The 19,629-nt window shown below is 48.2% G+C and overlaps 1 protein-coding gene across 9 annotated transcripts in view; it reads left to right on the top strand.

Annotated features, from left to right (window-relative positions):
• The window catches only part of EPS8 (EGFR pathway substrate 8, signaling adaptor), a 790,402-nt gene that overhangs the window by 677,705 nt on the left and 93,068 nt on the right, over positions 1-19,629 (top strand). For 8 of the 9 annotated variants that reach the window (XM_069228470.1, XM_069228468.1, XM_069228462.1 and 5 more), the window contains 2 exons: positions 4,540-4,644; positions 5,287-5,420. In XM_069228470.1, the coding sequence (XP_069084571.1) occupies positions 4,540-4,644; positions 5,287-5,420 (239 nt within the window). The remainder of the gene's footprint in view (positions 1-4,539; positions 4,645-5,286; positions 5,421-19,629) is intronic. The other variant, XM_069228469.1, reaches the window with a different exon arrangement.

Here is a 19,629-nt window from a genome sequence, read left to right as displayed (position 1 = left end):
TATGGGGACCCCAGAATTCAGAGATGTGCAACTAATCACTGCTTTTCAACACCTTATCTTGTGCCCAGTTTGGAAATACAAAGGTTTCTTTGATACCTATTTTTCACTCTTTTTATTTCACCAAATGAATTGCTCTATACCCTGTATACTATGAAAATCTATTGCAAGGTCCAGCTCTTTCATTGGCTCTGGGTACCAAGGATTCTTGATGAATCTACAAGCCATATATATCCCGCAACCAGAAGAGTCCAGCAATGTAACGGTATATTGCTTTTAAAAATCTGCCATAGCTGGGAAAAGTTATAGAAGAAAACGTGGACAGAAATGGTTCTTTTTTTCAATCTCAGTTTCAGTATTTTTTTTATTTAAGCTGTTACTTTCTGTTGGAAATCCTTAAAGGATCTATACAAATGACCCGTTGCTGAATTCAGAATTTTGTCTACGTTTCAGAAATGTTTAGCTGTCTGGGTTCCAGCACTGGAAAAAATGTGGTTTTCTAATTCAAGTCTACCTATTCCTGAAAGCTGGGAAGATGGTGATTTTAGCACTGCAATGGATTTGTTGATGGTATTTTCAGGGGGAAATACATGCAAGCTTTCTTTGCAGCCCTTTTTTCACATTTAAAAAATAATAATAATTTAAATGACATTTTAGCTGTATTTTGGCTAATTACTTGGTCTCGTCCTGGGGAATCCGCAAACTCTGGGTACCTCTGTAATCCGTGGGATATTGGAAAAAAAGTACTCAAATTTGGCGTGGGTGGCTTATGTGGAATAAAAGTTATGAGGGTCTAAGCGTGAACTGCCCCAAATGGCCAAAAAAGGCTTGGCACAGGAGGGGGAAAAGACCTGGCAGCGAAGGGGTTAACAAAGGAATGAACTCTAACGTTTAGTGCACCCCCTGAGCCCTTTGACGTTCTATGTTGTTATATTAAATTTCTCAGCCATGAGCATAGTAATGTCGTGCTCTAACTGCCACTCCTGTTGCTGCCTCCCCTGCAGACCCTGTCAAGGGACCCCAGCCCTCCGCAATTTTCCGCTGTCTTAGTATGCACACCACAACTATAACTAACAAAGCCTCTTTAACTTTATTGGCTATGAACAATCCCCCCTCCTGAATATACAGTATAACAACAACATTTTACACTGCAAATCCAATGATTTCTTGCTGTCAGGACTCACAGACCCCCCTTCCTCACCCCTCTCCACCCAGCCAATGTCTACCAAATCGAGAGGCTACTCACCCCATAGTGAACCCCTTCACAGCATATTTCTCCATCAGGAAATACAATTAAAGTAATATATTGATAACAGGGCTCTCCACACCAAGTTCTTAAGGTATATATCCACTACCTCCTGCCCACGGCACTACTGCCTGACCTCCGCGTGTCTACAGCACAACCAGCCCGACTACCTGTGGAAGAAAAGAACATTCAAAGAGGTTATATAGTCAGGGACATCTGTCATATCATCAGCCCCAGATTCCTCCTGGATCGCTGTCTCTTCTTGCATCGATGACGTGGCTTTCGCATCACCTTGCTGGCCTTGAGCAGCCAGAGCCATGGTTCCATCTGCCTGAATCTCCAGTCTACAAATCTCAGGGGACTGCCAGCCCAGCCGTCTCTGCTGTGCTGCCAGTTCCTCGGCCAGTGTCCGCCCTCGCAGCCCGTCCTCTTGATCCAGTTCTCCATGCAGGATTGTGCTCCTTAGGTGCTTTGTCCCTGACTTCCAGCCATTGCCACACATCCTAGGGTGTTACAAAGAAACGTGACTTGCGTTCCGAAATGACCTTCAATCTGGCTGGGTAAAACAGCATATATCACAGGCCCTTGGAGTGGAGCTTGGCTTTTGCCTCTAAGAAAGGCCTCTGAGCCGCTTGCACTTTGTTTGGATAATCTGGTTAAATTGGGATCTTCCGACTCTCAAACCTGGCAGTATCCATGTCCCTGGCCGCCCTGAGGAAGCTGTCTTTGTCCTTGTAATTCAAGATATGAGCAATTATAGCCCACGGCGGGGCCCCGGGCTGCAGCAGTGCAAACAGTGTGTGGTGCGCCCTCTCAACACCAGGCATGGCAGAGAGACCATGAGGCTTTGGGGTATCTTTGATCCAGGCTTCTACAAACTGCTTGGGATGCACCCGCTCATCTCGTTCAGGGAATCCCAGCAGCCGTACGTTATTCGTGCGAGCACCCCCTTCAAATTTTCCACAATAGCTTCCAGTGCTCTAGAGCAAGACTCAGCCACCGCCACTGCTTATTCAAGGTGGCCACCTCCATCTGAAGTTCCTCAATGGATCCCTCTGCCACGTGGACTTTATCTGAGACTTTAAGGAGGTCAGTATGCAGGACATTGACCTCTATGGCCACAGTTCTTAACTTGTTTTCCAGGGCCAACTGGTAGCCCTCTATGGCCTGCAGCAACTTCACCCTCGAGGGCTCCCTAGCTTCATGATCAGCTCTCTGACCAACCTGGCCAGAAGTATGGCACATGGCGTGCTGCGATGAAAGCACCAGAAGAACATAATGGTCCCTTGTATTGCCCTTGGGGTTCCCATGTTGTTTTTTCTTCCCAATGTGTTCCCGTTGATACAAGCCTCTGTACCAGTTCACACAATCACTAGCGGAGCGGCCAGCACCCTTGCGCTGTCCTTTCACAACACAGGTCAGGTCCAGGCAGCCACCTCTGGCCCCCAGTCGTTGTTCCTGGGGCAGGCCCCCTCTGTGTTGCCAAGTCCTTCTCCCCAGAGAGCAGCACAACCCCACGAGTAGGCCACAAACCTACGCCATCTCCCTCAGGCTGCAACCAGCCAAATGGCACCGCGGGGGTAGTGCGGCACCCACTGTTGACTCTGGCCCAATGATCGTCCCTCAACACTCGGTCCGATAGGCCCCCTTCCCCCCAAAGCGCCTCCTCCAGCACCTCAACAGGGCTGGCAGGCCGTTCACCGCAGCCCGCTCCTTCGCCTCACCTGCTGCCAGGGACCAGGGCACCCCTGCCCTGACACAGCAGCGCTCCAGGGTCCACCTCCCAGCGTGGCCAGCCCACCATGCTTAGGCCGCAGCAGGCTGCAGAGCTAGGCCGGGATCAGTCATGCTTCGCTGGCCTGGGTTTCGACAACTTTGGCTACCCCTCCACTGGTCTCGTCCCGAGGGAGAGGACCCCCGTCACTGATTCAGAGCTCCGGCAGCCGCAGTAGAGCTTCTGCCCCGCCCGGGATTCAGTCATCGGTGACCGCAGATTTCCTCTGTTTCAGGACGCACCATGGCTGCCATTACGATCACTGTTCCTAGGGGTTCATTGCGACTCAGGCTCGCTGAACATGTAGGCAGCACTAGTGCGAGGAGCAAGCCCATTTCTCAGCATCTGGAGAGCCTCTGTATTCATCAGTATAATGCAGGATTATTCAGGGTCGGTCGGAAGCCTCTCAGGCGTGCGTCCTGTTGGCCATCTTGCATGGCCACGCCCCCATGATATAAATGTTAGAAGTAGAGTATGAAGAGCTAGGCAGGAATTGTGTTCCAGGAGACTGAGATAGGCCATGCACAGTTGTTCACCCTACTTTTGGTGAAGGCTAACAGGAGATACTTTCAGCCTTCATTTGCTGGGACTTTTCAGTTTTCTTTCCAGCAGAGAGAAGTATAGAAGCCTGTGCTAATATGGTGAACATTGATTTCATTGTTCAAACCAGTTATGAGTGTGAAACATCTTTGAAAGTCAAATCAGGCTTTTCTTTTGGTGCTGAGTTTTTCTTAGTACGCCAAAGATATGAGGTAGGGTTGATATAAAGCTAGACATCAAGGATGTTGGAATATTTTGTACTCTTCACTTTGTAACTCGTAAACTGTGCAGCTACAGTTCTATTTTTCTTATAGTTACTATTTGTATTGTGTGCATTACAATATGATTTTAATTTTAAAATCTTTAAGATCTAAACGTTTATTACTAATGTCCTTGAGCGTGTCTTTCTGTCATCAAAGAGCGTTAGTGTCCCACTAATTCTCCCTCTGCTTTGTCACAAGATTGATCGTTACCTGAAATGCATGCCAGTACTGCTCTGTGGATATCAGGGTATTCACAGTCCAAATGGCTTTCTGTCTCAAGTTGACACATCAACAACGTCCTTAGTATTGGGATCTAATAAACCTAATCCTGGGCAGTGTTTGAGACATAGAAGACTTAAAATTGAAAAAGCCCTAATGACCCGCTCTGCTCTTAACTCCATTCTATTATTCCATCTTCCATTTTGTTAGGCTGTCATGTGATCACTTCAATACTTTGACCACCAACTCCAGTATTTGAAGGGGACATTGCACAACTGTGTAGACGTATAGATCTCCACAATCAACATCATTAAACTTAACAATTAGTTGTTAGCGAAATTGACTTTCTTATATATTGGATAAAAATGGCATTTACTTTTTGAGGTTTAAGCCTTTCTTTGCACTCATTAGCTATGAATACACTCCTAAAGTAAATTATCTAATTGTGATTGAGGAAACGACTTTCGTCACAACTGATTGTACCTTTTTCACTTTCTTAGGTGTCCCCTTACAACTCCATTCCAACTGCAAAGCCTGAAAAGGTGCAACATTCTCCATTACCTGCATCTGCTATGTGGTTTGCGTCCGCTGATGCTCCCCAGAAGGTTTGTGAAATACTTAAATGTTTGTTTTATCCAGTTTTATGCTTGCTTTCTCCCCAGGTGCTTTTTGCAGACTTATAATATCCATTCCCTAAACCTCCTCCAAGTATTGTTTACATTTGTATCCTCCAACTATCTTCTACCAAAGGGGCTACATGACGCCAACTCACACCACATTATATACAGACACACACTCCCCTAAGCAACTGATCACATTAACTGTAATATACAGTCTTCCTAAGAATGCATCAATAATTAGATAAAGAATGACATTGAAAAAAAGATAGGGTCAACTCTCACCAGGAATAGGAAATGGCCTGTTAGTGAATGGAAGGAAACATCCACACAGCTTTGGTGAAAGGCTGCAATATCTGCACCACAAAGAGGAACATTTACCATGCACCCAGACACCCGCCCATATAAAAGCTGTGCTACACCATATTGAAATGTCCAGCTGTGTATAATATACTGACACGGAGAACCGAATGTGGGCATGACTGTGCTAGAATAGTGCTCAGGTTTTCCTGATGGACATGTATTTCTTTGTACTAATGTAGGTTGTTAACCATGAAGTGATTTTGGAAATTAAGTGGTTAAGTAAGCATGCTTCCTCCTGTAATCCACTTTGTATCTTGTGTTTTTCAGCCACACACAGTACCAGACTATCCGCCTGCTGATGGGTATGCATTCAGTAACACAGTTTACAAAAGAGGGCCTCTGCCGGACCATGGGGCAACTGTCGCAGCCTTTAAGCAAACTGTTAGCCGTCATGTAGATAGGTAACATTCAAGGACCTCCCTGTCTAGAGCTGTGGATAACTGTCTCTACTTTATTGCTGGCAGAGGTGGAGGTGTGGTGTCTTTCCTAAATACATTTTCAGAACAGCATTACATATTAGTCAAAATTCACTTCAGCAGAGAAGGCAAGCCTTTCTTCAATGTCATAGTAAATAGTAAAATATTTTGAACAGAACTGTATTTTAGCAGGGAAGGCAAGAAAAACATGACATTTTATAGTTGTGTTTTTATGCTTTAATTTGTAATAATGAACATCAGTACTAAACTGCGGAAAACTAAAAAAGCGTTTTGAAAATGTATTTAGTACTCTATTTGATTCTATCCTTATATCCAGGTTGCATACATCATGTTTGGGGTTTTTTAATAGCATCAAAGCCTGCATTTAGTACATGTAATATACAGCACATGTGCTTGCTTAGTCGTTGAAGATTGTCCACATAGAGGCCTCATGTTTCCTAGGTCCACGCGAGAGGAGCTCATACAGTCTGATTGTTTTTTTGTTTTTTTTTATTCTGAGACTTCTAGTCCTTCTATCCTCATTTCTAAATCAGGACACACAAGTCCCAGAATTCAAAGACAAATCTGGATGTGCTGCTTAAGCATGGACCTTGGAATCTTGAGAAGTCTGCCCACACACCTGTAACCGTTGCATCACCACTGCTTTAATAAATATTATATGCAAGTAAGTCACAGACTGGCAAATGTTACATATGATGCAGTTATTCTTTGGTTAATAATAGCTTCTCGGAAGGGTCACACTTTAGGGCTCAACTGTAGACCTACTATCCAGATAATGCCCAAATCAGGTCCATGTCTGGTCATGCAACAATTGTGCCTCTGGGAGGTGAGGAGGTCTGAAAGGAGATAAAGTAGCACGAATATAGCCTTTTATGTATTGAGAAATTGCCATGTGTGATCACTTCAAATGACCAACCTAGACCACCAAATCCAATGGCAATTATAGTATAGCATCCGCGCATGATGATGTCTGCACTTGGTACTGTCTGAGGTGCTGGAGTGTGCACTCTCTGCTGTATGCTGCTATTCTCTGTATGTAGACAACTCGTCTACAAGCTCAACAAGTGTAAGAAATAATTAAGTTTCCTTGTTCATAGAGGTGGTATAGTTGTGGAAAATCAGTGTCATCCAGGGTTGGTACCATACATACAGTAAAATGGAACAGTACTTTAAAAATACGATTTCCAAATTATTAGTTATAAAAATATATATTTTTAAAAACACATATTTACCAGTTATATTGGAATAAGGACCACGTGAAAGCAGTGCGTGGTTTAAGGAGACTGGGTTAGGGATATTAGGTAACATGTATAGGGTTAAGGTTTAGAGGTTACGTTGCATGTGTTTGGGGTATCAAGAGTTTAGAGTTAACTATTCGAGGTACAGTGGATGGGGCATTAATTAGAGGCTATAGGTGTAGGTTTAAGAGTTGAGTAGAAGCTAAAGAGCTTAGGATAGGATTCAGCATTGGGAGCTAAGGGTATGGAGTCAGGGTGTTGAGGAATAGGTGTAAGGGGTAAGTTAGAGCTACATAAGTTATGGGCATATGGTATCTGGTTAAGAGTATTAGGTATAAGGTTAAGATGCAGGTTGTTGGATTAAGACTTTGGAGTATAGAGTTCAAGGTATGTGGTATACTGGTTATGTTATTTGGTTAGAGGTATATGGCTAATTGTAGGGTTTAAAATACAAGGTTAAATAATAGGGATAAGGGTTTGATTACAGGATTTAGGGTACTGGGTTAACCTGCGTGATTACATTTGTCTACTGCCCCCATTGAAGCTATTTTTAATTTTAGATGTGTTGCTAATTGTTATTTTTAAACTATCTGTTCTAAGTACACAAAAATGCCTTAGACAGTAATATTTCAGTGGAACACACTTCAGTTTTAAAGTGATCCATTTAGAATGCTGAAAGTGAACTGGCGTTATTTCTCCGTCAAAAATAAAACTTAACAAGGTACAAACTCCCACATGAGCGCATTAATCCCAGACATTCTTCCTGACGAGTGCATGAATGCAAAATATAGCCATCGTGTGTCATGTACATTGAAAGAAAACATATCCGGTCCTTGAAGAATTGTTTTGTGCCAGAACGAAACACGGTTACTTTTGATGTGCCCCTGCCCACTGATCAACAAGCTGTCTCTCTCTAATCATACGTTCACTTCGATCTGTGTGCATACAAAACATATTTTCTTTACTAGTTTATTCAGTGTTGTTGTTTCTTTCTGTTCTGCCAATGATTGCTCACTCTCACTATACATAAAAGGTTTGTTTTGTCTTTCCCCTTCTTCAGTAAAGCGAGACAGTTCTCCACAGCCATTGACTAGCTAGGTAACTACTGCAGTTCACACAGTAACCAGTAGTTACGATGATTTAACACCATTTGTCTAAGTTTGTATTTGTGTTTTATGATCAGTCTTCTGTTGTCATTGTTTGCCATTTTCATGATCCGCATCCTTGCTAAATGTTTTTGATTTATGTATGCTTACTGCTAGTTAAATTGTTTTTACTAGAATGCCAGCATTAAAAACATGGCTCTAAAGATACGTGAGCAATACAGTGGTGGGGGCAATAGTATTAGTATTTCCTCAGACTGAATACATTCTAATACTTGATTGTTTGCCATGTTTGAGTTTATTCAGCGGATTGGTTCAAGGTAATTGAAGAAGAGATTAGTAAGAGACGCAGTAAAGGCAACGTGCACAAGTGAGAACAAAAGGGCAACTGAAATGTACTTTTTTTTCTTTTTACTGCTCTGAACGAACATTTAAAAACCATAAGTCATGTTTCAAACAGTACAACCGTAGACAGGTGCATAACTGCTATACAGGAAGCATTTGCTGAGTATGCAATGGTGTACCTTTCTGTTACTGTTTTGCATTTTTAGTTCAGTAAACAGATTGAAAGTTATTGTCAGTGAGACCTCGAGAAAACCACTACTTTGCTGTAGAGTATGAACACATATCGTACCTGTAACAGAAGCAGGTGAGTAGTTACGGAAGCTGCTGTGACCTTTCCCCAGCCCTGACACTGCATAGCAGTTCTCAATTATTCCAAGATTGTGAACACGCAAGGTAGAGGAAGGCAGCCCAGTAATTTTCAGTTAGTTGCTGCTTTAGGTCACCCGATGACCAGACCGCACCAAACTGCATGTTGATAGTCTCAAAGCCATGGATATCTGTTTACCACAATGCCAGGAGCAGTAAAAGGGACACCACACAACCTTTGACCTCAGTCACAGCACCGGAAATAACATCATTTGATCTTTGACGCTGATTCTTTCCATTAAGTAATTTTACATGACGTGGACCCTGATAACATCACAACAATTGACATAGCTGAAGATCGGAATCCCATAAATGCATCATTGAGATACCAACACAGCACAGATGAGTCTGTTTCACATTGCCAACTATATTTTAACTAAGGTGTTGGCATGATATTCCAGAGGAGGCAGCTTTATTCATTTGTCTTTTTATTACATTGAAACGTGTGTATTGCTTTCAGTTTGAGGATATAGTGCACCAGAACAACACTGGGAGGGTATTTATACCCTAATCTGTGATGCTGTGAAGGTTCCCCAGTTTTTTCCTAAAAGATAAAAGGTGTAATATATATAGATGTAAGAATAGTTTAAAAAAAAATATTGGTTATGTTCATCTGCATCACTTCATATAGACCATGCCTTGAAAAGGAAGTATGTTATTGGGTTACTTGGAACATTTTAATGTATGATCAATTGCAAGACACAGGTGGTAGAGTATTTTTCAAGCACATCATTTTTCGTGTATAAGCAATACTAAAAAATGCCACCATCATGTTTAAAAATACTGTTTCAGTTACTTCAGTTTTATGTGAGTGTGCGTGTTTTGCTGGGTCCCAGCAGAAGCTGCAGAAAGTAACAATGCTCATTAGGACACTGTTTACTTTCTTTCCTTGGCACTGCCCTGCAGCTCTGAGGCCAGCATCCATCTAAGAACCTATCTGGTGGGTGGGGAGTGGTTGTGGGGGAGGGGGTAAGGGCTGCTACGATTGCCCCGGATCATCCCAAGGCATGCCAATAAGATGGAACCACATTTTTGTTGGTGGGAGAAAGGACAAAAGGGGGCATCCGAGACCTCCCCCCCCCCCCCCAACCAACAGAAGAAGTGAACCAGGTGGTTCTGATTGAAGGGAGGATTAGGTTTATTCATAGTCTCCCATTCTAAACCCCAATTGCTGATTCAGTTTCACACAGCTATGTCAGACATCGTATGATAGGATGTTTGTCATTTTCCAGACATTTTAGAGTGTTCTGTCACAAAAATGTGAAGGAATTGTAGGTTTCTGCTTTTTTGACCCACGGTTTGATATTCAAGCGGATTCTGGTTAATAAAATGTGTTAATATTTACACAGGTCATATGCTCCTGGATTATCCACAAGAATTTATTTTCTGATATGTCTTGGGTTGGCCGGTTCTACAGGCCCCAGGGTGCTGCTCACCCCAGTGCCCAAGTATTGCAGCCATCCTCCGTGGAGTCTTCCCCCATCAAATCGTTTCCTGGTGTTTATTGTGTGGATTCCCACTGAACCCCATGGAAAGCCCACATGTTTGCTAACTCCAAGGAAGACCAAGGAGAACTTAGACATGTTATGCCTTGGTAGGGATATGTTCCTTTATGAGGAAGATTGAAGAAAACAACCAAATTTTAGAGAACAAAAAATCACAAATCTGACAACGTCAGTGTGTCATCCCAGCCAGCAATTCAGGGTGGCAGAAGCCTTGCACTCTGTGATCTTTGCTTAGGATGTGTAGGTGAGAATGTGGTATGTTTCCATATTGCAATCAAAAGAGATGGGAGCCTAAACCAGCATTTAGCATGCAGTTGTTTTCAAAATGTCCAAAATGCACTGCTCCAGTTGTATTGCCTGTAGGCAACCCAATGTGATAGAAAACCATACATGTCCTGACCTTCCTATGCCCAGAATACCCAAAGGGACAAAGCTGGAGGTCAAGCGTTGGCAGATATATTTTCCTGTTTTAGGGAGACTCAAAGTAGTTACCATAGTTTGGGGAAAGATATGATAAATATTTGACAAATGTCATGTTCAGTGTGATCTCCAGGTCTGCTGGTGAGGGATTACTGGCACGGATATACAGGTATTAAACTAGATGTTACAAATATATGGTTGGGCTATATTTCTATGCAGCTCAGGGGTGACACCTGGGACCAACAAATAGATACCATAAACTGTTTTGCTTGCTGTGGCTTTCCAAATTTCTTAAATGCAGTACATCCAGATACATGTGGGTACTCTTAACCCATGCAAAGCCCATACCTTTCTGGTAGTCCTACACTCTGCACACAATGGAGCAAAGTTGGTGGGAGGCGCACACCATGGCTGGGTTGTATTTTCTGTGCGAGTGAGTCTTGATGGAATAATGTTTTGTAAAACATGCTAAAAATCTGATAAACTTCTTTTTCAGTTTGGTGTTCTGGTCAGAGAATCAAGGGTAAGGGTGATCTGGCACCTTGCAAAAGAAACCTTAGGATGTATCAATGGTGGAAATATATTTGTTTTAGTATATTTCAATATAGGTCCGGGATGATACCTGTAACAAAAGACAGGTAACCGAAACTGGCATTTAGCTTGCTGTAGCTTTCCAAATTTACAAAATACTGAAAGGTATTACTATATTTAGGTAAGGTCTTGTTCTACTGATCAGCCAGGTAGAAAAAGAGAGGTCTTGCTTGCACCCAACAGATTGTGTATGTTCTACAGAATTTGAAAATATGTAGTTTTAATACCTTTCATGTAGTCCAGAGTTAGATATCTGCCTTCAAATATCTGCCATCAAATGAACTGGGCATCATAAACAGTGATTCTGCCCCAAGTTAGTAATCTTTATGAAATATGAATAATCTACTTTGTGGACTGCCTAGAAAAGTCCACACATATTCCAGACATTTGGGGCAACATCCACAGGATACTGTTTGGAATTTAGGCTTAACCCTTTGGCCAGAATTTCTATTAAAATGTATATCTCCAGATTTCTCATAATATCTTGAGGCTGCAATGAGATATTGATGGGGATATGCAGTAAAACATAGCCCTGTAGGTGCTGTGAATAGTTTTTCGGGTGACTAGAAGCGCATGATTATTTTTTGACGAAAGCTCTAGCACAGAAGAGTGCCACCATGCCAGTTCTGAAATAGTTAAAATAAATGTCATATTTTCAGACTATTCTATCCCTGGCAGGTGATTTTATTATTTTTTCCAATCTATGGTGGTCATTACAACCCTGGCGGTCGGTGTTAAAGCGGCGGTAAGACCGCCAACAGGCCGGCGGTAAAAAAATTTGCAATTACGACCGTGGCGGAAACCGCCAACAAAGACAGCCACTTTAACACTCCGACTGCCACGGCGGTACAAACAAACAGCGTGGAGGACACCGCCAACAGACAGGCGGAGGTCAAAGTACCGCCCACAGTATCACAACAGGCCAGTCCGCCAACTTTTCCAGGGCGGATTCACCGTGGATAAAAACACGTTGGAAACATGATTCTGAAGGGAAAACGCTCACCTCTACACACCCCACGAGGAACTAGGACACCATGGAGCCGGAACTCCAAATTCTCCCTGCGATAGTCTTCCTGCTCCTCTACCAGGAGCACGAACGCCGGCGGCGAAGACCAATGTGAGTACTGCACCTATGACACAGGGGAGGGGAAAAAACAGACACACACACACGCAACATGCAACACCCCACCCTCACCCACTACAACACACACACACACTAATAAATATTTAAACATGATAGTCACACCCCCAACCCTAACCTTCCCCCCCCCCCCCCCCGGAAGAATGCAAAGACAAAAGGAAATGAGTGTAACCATAGAAATATATTAAAATCAAGTACACAAAAATATATATATACACCATTAACAAAATATACACCAAGCATAGTAGTCCATGTAGTGCTGCAATTAAGTCTGTGGAACACTGGGCCCACACGATATGGGCGAGGCCCACTCAAGATCCCCAACCATGACTGAGAGAACACTGCAGGGGCGTCAGAGAGCAAGAAAACAGGCACCTCAGGGGGATGGAAAGGTGGGGGCACCTCAGCCGGTTGTGTGCACTACGCCAAATCCACGAGGGGGCCACATGCCCACTGTTACATCCTGGAGAGTGCAAAGCCACAGTCTCTCAAGTGGATAACAGTCTCCACTGGTTCTGGAGGAGGCATTGTGCCCAGAATGCTTCATCCTGCTAAGGACAGAGGTAGTGGATGTGTATCTCCACTGGTTCTGGAGGGGTTTTTGTGCCCAGAGTGCTTCATTGTGCCCGTGACGGACTCGGTAGCGTCAGTGCCCTTGGCGCTCATGGGCCTGTGGTGCTTGAGACGGCGGTGCCCTGTTCATCGGTGCTTGAGACGGCGGTGCCCTGTTCATCGGTGCTTGAGACGGCGGTGCCCTGTTCATCGGTGCTGGAGACGGCGGTGCCCTGTTCATCGGTGCTGGAGACGGCGGTGCCCTGTTCATCGGTGCTGGAGACGGCGGTGCCCTGTTCATCGGTGCTGGAGACGGCGGTGCCCTGTTCAGCAGTGCTGGAGACGGCAGTGCCCTGTTCAGCGTTGCTTGGAGCGACGGTGCCCTGTTCAGCGTTGCTTGGAGCGACGGTGCCCTGTTCAGCGTTGCTTGGAGCGACGGTGCCCTGTTCAGCGGTGCTTGAGACGGCGGTGCCCTGTTCAGCGGTGCTTGAGACGGCGGTGCCCTGTTCAGCGGTGCTTGAGACGGCGGTGCCCTGTTCAGCGGTGCTTGAGACGGCGGTGCCCTGTTCAGCGGTGCTGGAGACGGCAGTGCCCTGTTCAGCGGTGCTGGAGACGGCAGTGCCCTGTTCAGCGGTGCTGGAGACGGCAGTGCCCTGTTCAGCGGTGCTGGAGACGGCAGTGCCCTGTTCAGCGGTGCTGGAGATGGCAGTGCCCTGTTCTCAGTGGTGCTTGAGACGGCGGTGCCCTGTTCAGCGGTGCTTGGAGCGGCAGTGTCCTGTTCAGCGGTGCTTGGAGCGGTGGGCTCCTTTGCAGTGACTCAGCTGCTGGCGGTCCTCTCTAGCCCAGCGGGGCTTGTGCTGGCGGTCCTCTCTGGCCCAGCGGGGCTTGTGCTGGCGGTCCTCTCTGGCCCAGAGGGTCTTGTGCTGGCGGTCCTCTCTGGCCCAGCAGGGCTTGTGCTGGCGGTCCTCTCTGGCCGGTCCTCTCTGGCCCAGCGGGGCTTGTGCTGGCGGTCCTCTCTGGACCAGCGGGGCTTGTGCTGGCGGTCCTCTCTGGACCAGCGGGGCTTGTGCTGGCGGTCCTCTCTGGACCAGCGGGGCTTGTGCTGGCGGTCCTCTCTGGACCAGCGGGGCTTGTGCTGGCGGTCCTCTCTGGACCAGCGGGGCTTGTGCTGGCGGTCCTCTCTGGCCCAGCGGGGCTTGTGCTGGCGGTCCTCTCTGGCCCAGCGGGGATGATGGCTGTGGCCTCCTGGGCAGCGGGGATGATGGCTGTGGCCTCCTGGGCAGCGGGGATGATGGCTGTGGCCTCCTGGGCAGCGGGGATGATGGCGGTCTCCTCCGCCGTGCTGCTCTTCCCAGACTTTCCTGCTTTCTTGTGGCCCTTCCCCACCTTGGAAGGTGTTGCAGCTGACTCCACACTCCCACTGGACCGCTGGGAGTGGCTTTGGTGGCTGGAGTCTTCCCCCCTCTCCCGCCGGGCACTGGCCAACTTCTGAAGCTTCAGAGGGGGGGGGACTGTCTGTGCTGTGGCTCCGTGCCACACTGGCTGCCCTGGTGGCCGGTGCACTCCAGATTCTGGTGACTACAGGCACCACTGGTCCCGGAGATGATGTGGCTGAGGTGCTAGTTCAGGACCTAGGAGACGGACAGGGTGGGGGAGGTGTGGGAAAGAGGTCAAGGTTGGACAGGAAAAGTTTTTGGGAGACACTGGGATGGGTAGCTGGAGGGGGTTTGGGAGTGGAGGAAGAGGTTGTGGTTGTAGGAGGTGTTCGTTTGGTGACTTTGGGTGAAGGTGCATGCACTGGAGGCTGTTGTGAGGTGGATGGCTGTTGGGTGGGTGCCTGCGTGTTTGTATCTTGGGAGGTGGCATCACAGACACACTGGGAGAGGACACAGGGGGGACATGTGAATGGTAGTGGGGGTTGTGACTGCACGTTAGCGGGGTGTGGTGGTGGGTGTGCTGGTGATGGCAGTAGTGGCTGTAGATGTAGTGTATGCAGGTGTGAGTGGAGACGAGACTGGGAGGGAGGAGGGAGACGAGGAGGAGGGGGACACAGTGGAGGCAGTGGATGTTGGTGTGTCTGCATGTGTGTGTGATGCTTGCATGAGTGCCTGTGGGATGTGTGGTGCTTATGTTTGCCAGAGCTTCCCTTGTGTGTTGACGTGTGTGCATGCTGGTCTGAAGGTGTGCTTGGGATAGGCTGTGGTACAGGGGATTGGGTCTGGGTGGAGGAAGCTGGAGGGGGGAAGCTAGAGACAGGGACAATGGCTGCCATCAGTGCTGAGGCCAGAGTCTGAAAAACTCGCTGAAGGGCTGCCTGACCAGAATGAATGCCCTCCAGGAATGTATTAGTTTGTTGCAACTGCATTGCTACACCCTGGATGGCATTCAAAATGGTAGACTGCCCAACAGTGAGGGACCTGAGGAGGTCAATGGCCTCCTCACTGAGGGCAGCAGGGGTGACTGGGGCAGGGCCTGAGGTGCCTGGGGCGAAGGTGATGCCCACCCTCCTGGGTGAGCGGGCACGGGTCAAAGGCTGAGGGGCTGATGGGAGGGCGGTGCTGGTAGGGGGGGTGGTGGCTGTACCTGTAGATGCGGGGGACACCGATGTTGCCGCCGCCACCACAAAGGAGCTCCCATCAGAGGACGAGTCCGTGTCGCTGGTGTCAGCTCCTGTCCCCGCTGCGGAGCTCCCCTCGCCCTCCGTCCCACTGGTGAACTCCTAGTCCGTAGTTTTGCCCTCCAGGGCCATGTGGGATGCAGCTCCCTCGTGCTCCGGTGCCACTGCTCCTCCGCCTGATGATGCTAATGCACACATGAACAGGGAGACCACAAAAGGGGGGGGGGGGGTAGACAGAAGAAAGACATGTTGAGTGCATGCATTACCACTACCATTGGCGTACACGACAGACACAGAAGCCCCCTGCACTACGCCCCGCTCTTAGGCTCCACTGTTCAATTCCTGGGAAATGGCCTACTAGCCTATGGACGACATCTGCACACATGGATGACACAGGGGCATGCCTAAGTGTACTTGGCACTCTACAGAGGTGGGGTGGGGTGCCACATGGCCTGCCTTATGGAGAGACCTTGCCTACTAAAATAGCCCTGGCCTGGGGAACCCACAGCCCATCTGCCCCACCCAGACCCCTCCATTGCGCGCAAAATCCGCAGGATGAGAGTGTACTCACCCCCTTGTGGCTGCTGTGATGCCCTCAAGCGCCCATCCAACTCTGGGTACGCCACCGCCAGGATCCTGAACATCACGGGGGTCATGGTGCGACGGGCACCCCTCCCACGTTGGGAGGCCATCCCCAGCTGAGCCTCCGCTGTCTTCTTGCTCCAGCGGCGAATGTCCTCCCATCTTTTCCGGCAGTAGGTGCTCCGTCTGTGGTAGACCCCCAGGGTCCAGACGTCCTTGGGGATGCCATGCCAAATATATTTTTTCTGGTGGGCACTGACCTACATGATTTGTACAGGGGGAAGAGAAACTTATTACCAACTGCACCGTCACAGTCATTGGCCCCCATCCCTACCCTTGCCATGTGGCACATGCACTCACCGTCGTTTCATGCACGCCGCAATCTCCCCCCCACCCCATCTTACATCCACCCCTCTCCACACAGGCATAGCCCATACAGCATGCTCCCAGTGTACTTACCTGTTTGTCTGGAGGACCGTAGAGTAGCAGTGTACTGGGGGAGGACCCCATCCACGAGTTTCTCCAACTCCTCTGATGTGAAGGCAGGGGCCCTTTCCCCAGACACTCGATCCATTGTCTCTTCCAGACCGAGGCCACAGCAGCACTTGCAGTGTAGGTCCTCTACTGTCGAAGATCAGTTATCAAGTGATTGAACAGATAGAAAATGGCGGTCACGTCCACGGCGGTGCATACCGTCACCGCCGGCGTACATAGTCATTGGCTCCTGGGACCCATAGGTTCCAATGTTAACCAATGCAGCATTGTGCTGCGGTCTTCGACCGCCTACCGCGACAGTATACAACCCAGCGCAGTTACCTCACATCCAATTGTCCCACTTTACAGGTCAGGCAGCCGCCATTTCAGGGGCCCACATGGCTTCATTTTTAACTGCGTCACACATACCTAGGCCTAGACTCAACACACATACAGGCCACTTTTTGGATTAGAAATCGTGTTCTGTGTAAGCTGTGGGTATGCACCTCTGAGTTGTTTGACTCTGCTCGCTGTTGTCCTTCATAGGCACCATCCGCTGGGACATGTGAGGAGATGGCGGCATCCTCCGGTGTACCGACCGTTGGTGGACCTGTCGACAATGGAGTTAAGACATGTGATCATCATATACAGGCTTGACCGTGCCACAATCCAGGAACTGTGTATCCAGTTGGACCCAGACATGATGTCAGCCATCCCACAGGAATCCCCCCCCCCTCAAGTGCAGGTGCTGTCAGTGCTCCATTTCCTTGCAAGTGGGTCATTTCAAACAACAGTGACCATAGCATCAGGGATGTCCCAGCCTATGTTTTCTAACGTGTTGTCCAGAGTGTTGTCTGCCCTGCTGAAACACATGCGGAGCTACATCATTTTCCCTCAGGTGGAGGATTTGCCCACAGTGAAAGGAGACTTCTATGCCCTGGGACATATCCCCAACATCATAGGTGCCATTGATGGGACACATGTGGCTTTGGTACCCCCTCACAGGAGTGAACAGGTGTACAGAAACCGGACGAGTTATCATTCGATGAATCTACAGATGGTATGTTTGGCAGACCAGTACATCTCCCATGTGAATGCCAAGTTCCCTGGCTCAGTGCATGATGCCTACATCCTGCGTAATAGCAGCATACCTTATGTGATGGGTCAACTCCAGAGGCACTGTGTGTGGCTATTAGGTGAGCACTGGAAGCAAGACAGTGGGAATGGTTGTCTGGGTCTGGGGATATCCCTACAGGTTAGTGTGTGTCTAACAGTTGTCCCTCGCCATTTGCAGGTGACTCTTGTTACCCCAACCTGTCATGGCTACTGACCCCAGTAAGGAATCCTAGGACAAGGACAGAGGAACGCTACAGTGAGGCCCATGGGCGAACTAGGAGGGTGATCGAACGGACCTTCGGCCTCCTGAAGGCCAGGTTCAGGTGCCTCCATATGACAGGTGGATCCCTATTCTAGTCACCAAAGAAGGTGTGCCAGATCATCGTGGCCTGCTGTATGCTTCACAACTTGGCTTTGCGACAACAGGTGCCTTTTCTGCAGGAGGATGGTCCAGATGGCGGTGTTGTTGCAGCTGTGGAGCCTGTGGACAGTGAAGACGAGGAAGCAGAAGAAGAAGACATGGACAACAGGGACTCAGTGACCCAGCAATATTTCCAGGGAAACACAGGTAAGAATACAAACCTGCCTAGTACATGTACTTAAACACTACTACCTCTCTACTGTCTGTCATTTTCACCCAGTTTATGGTCACTGAGTTGTAACTTTCCCTTACGATTTCACAGATGTGGGTCCCAATGTGTGACATCTGCTTTGATTCCTCATGGACTACAGCTGTGTGACATAGGTATGTTGACATTACAAATGAAACAGCTTTTTGCCTCAGTAATTGCTAATACAGTATTCCAAAATCACAGACTGACTCCAGATTGTTTTGTGCTTTAATGGTGTTTATTTTAGTGCTCAGTATTGGAGGGGGTAACGAAATGGTGAGGGGTTATGGCGGAGGAATGTCCATGGCAGAGTCCAGTCTATTAGTCTCACAGGTGCATTGCCCAAATGGGCATAGGAAGTGGAGCTGGGGCAGTTTAAGGATGGCAGGGTGACAAAGTGGGACAGAAAGATGACATTCAGGGTGGTCTCATTTCTTGGCGGGGTCTTGGCATTGTTCTCTGGTTTGTCCTGGATCTCAGGGACCGTTTGCGAGGTGGTTCTCCCTCTGCAGGGGTTGGGGTGCTGGTGTGGTGGTCCTGTGGCGGTACCTCCTGTCCACTAGTGCCGGCTGGGGTGGTGGGCAGTTCATCGTCCAGGCTAGTGTCAGGGGCCCCTTGTTGTGCCACAGTGTCCCTCCTGGTGTTGAGTACTTCCTTCAGCACCCCTACGATTGTGCCAAGGGTGGAATTGATGGCTCTGAGTTCCTCCCTGAAGCCCAAATACTTTTCCTCCTGCAGGCGCTGGGTCTCCTGAAACTTGGCTAGTACCGTTGCCATCGTCTCCTGGGAGTGGTGGTAGGCTCCCATGATGTTGGAGAGGGCCTCGTGGAGAGTGGGTTCCCTGGGCCTGTCCGCCCCCTGTCGCACAGCAGCCCTCCCAGTTCCCCTGTGTTCCTGGGCCTCCGTCCCCTGGACCGTGTGCCCACTACCACTGCCCCCAGGTCCCTGTTGTTGGGGTGGTGGGTTAGCCTGGGTTCCCTGTAGTGGTGGACACACTGCTGATTGACGTGTCCTGGGGACGGAGGTATGGGCCCGCTGGGTGGGTGCTGTGCTGGTGTTTCCAAAGGGGGGAAGCTCTGTGGTGGCCTGTGACTGGGTGAGGGGAACAGACTGTCCCGAGGTCCCCGATGGTCCGGGCTGGTCATCTAGATCCAGTTGGACAGAGGTGCTGTCATCACTGTGGGTTTTCTGTTGGTGGTGTGGACATGTGTGGACCCTCCTGTCCGGTGACATTGGGTAGGGGTCCTGCAGGGGTATAAAAGGATGTTTATTACATCTGTGTGTGCCATGGTGTGCAATGGGTGGTTGGCCGTTTACCCCAGTGCTTGCATTCCTGTGTGGGACCTTGTGTGATGATGGTTTAGGGGGGTGTATGGGTATGTGCAATAGCCATGCTTTGGTGATGGGTGTCCATGCTTTGTTGTTGCATGCAGGGCTTGGTGTTGGGATGTGTGGTTTGTGATAGTGGGACTTCTGTGAGGAGTTGGAGTGATGGGGGTGAGGGTGAGGGTG

This window comes from Pleurodeles waltl, chromosome 4_1 (genome assembly GCF_031143425.1).
Source record: "Pleurodeles waltl isolate 20211129_DDA chromosome 4_1, aPleWal1.hap1.20221129, whole genome shotgun sequence".
Taxonomy (NCBI): Eukaryota; Metazoa; Chordata; class Amphibia; order Caudata; family Salamandridae; genus Pleurodeles; species Pleurodeles waltl.
Note: the sequence above shows the minus strand (reverse complement) of the source record. Positions and strands in the feature narration are given on the sequence as shown.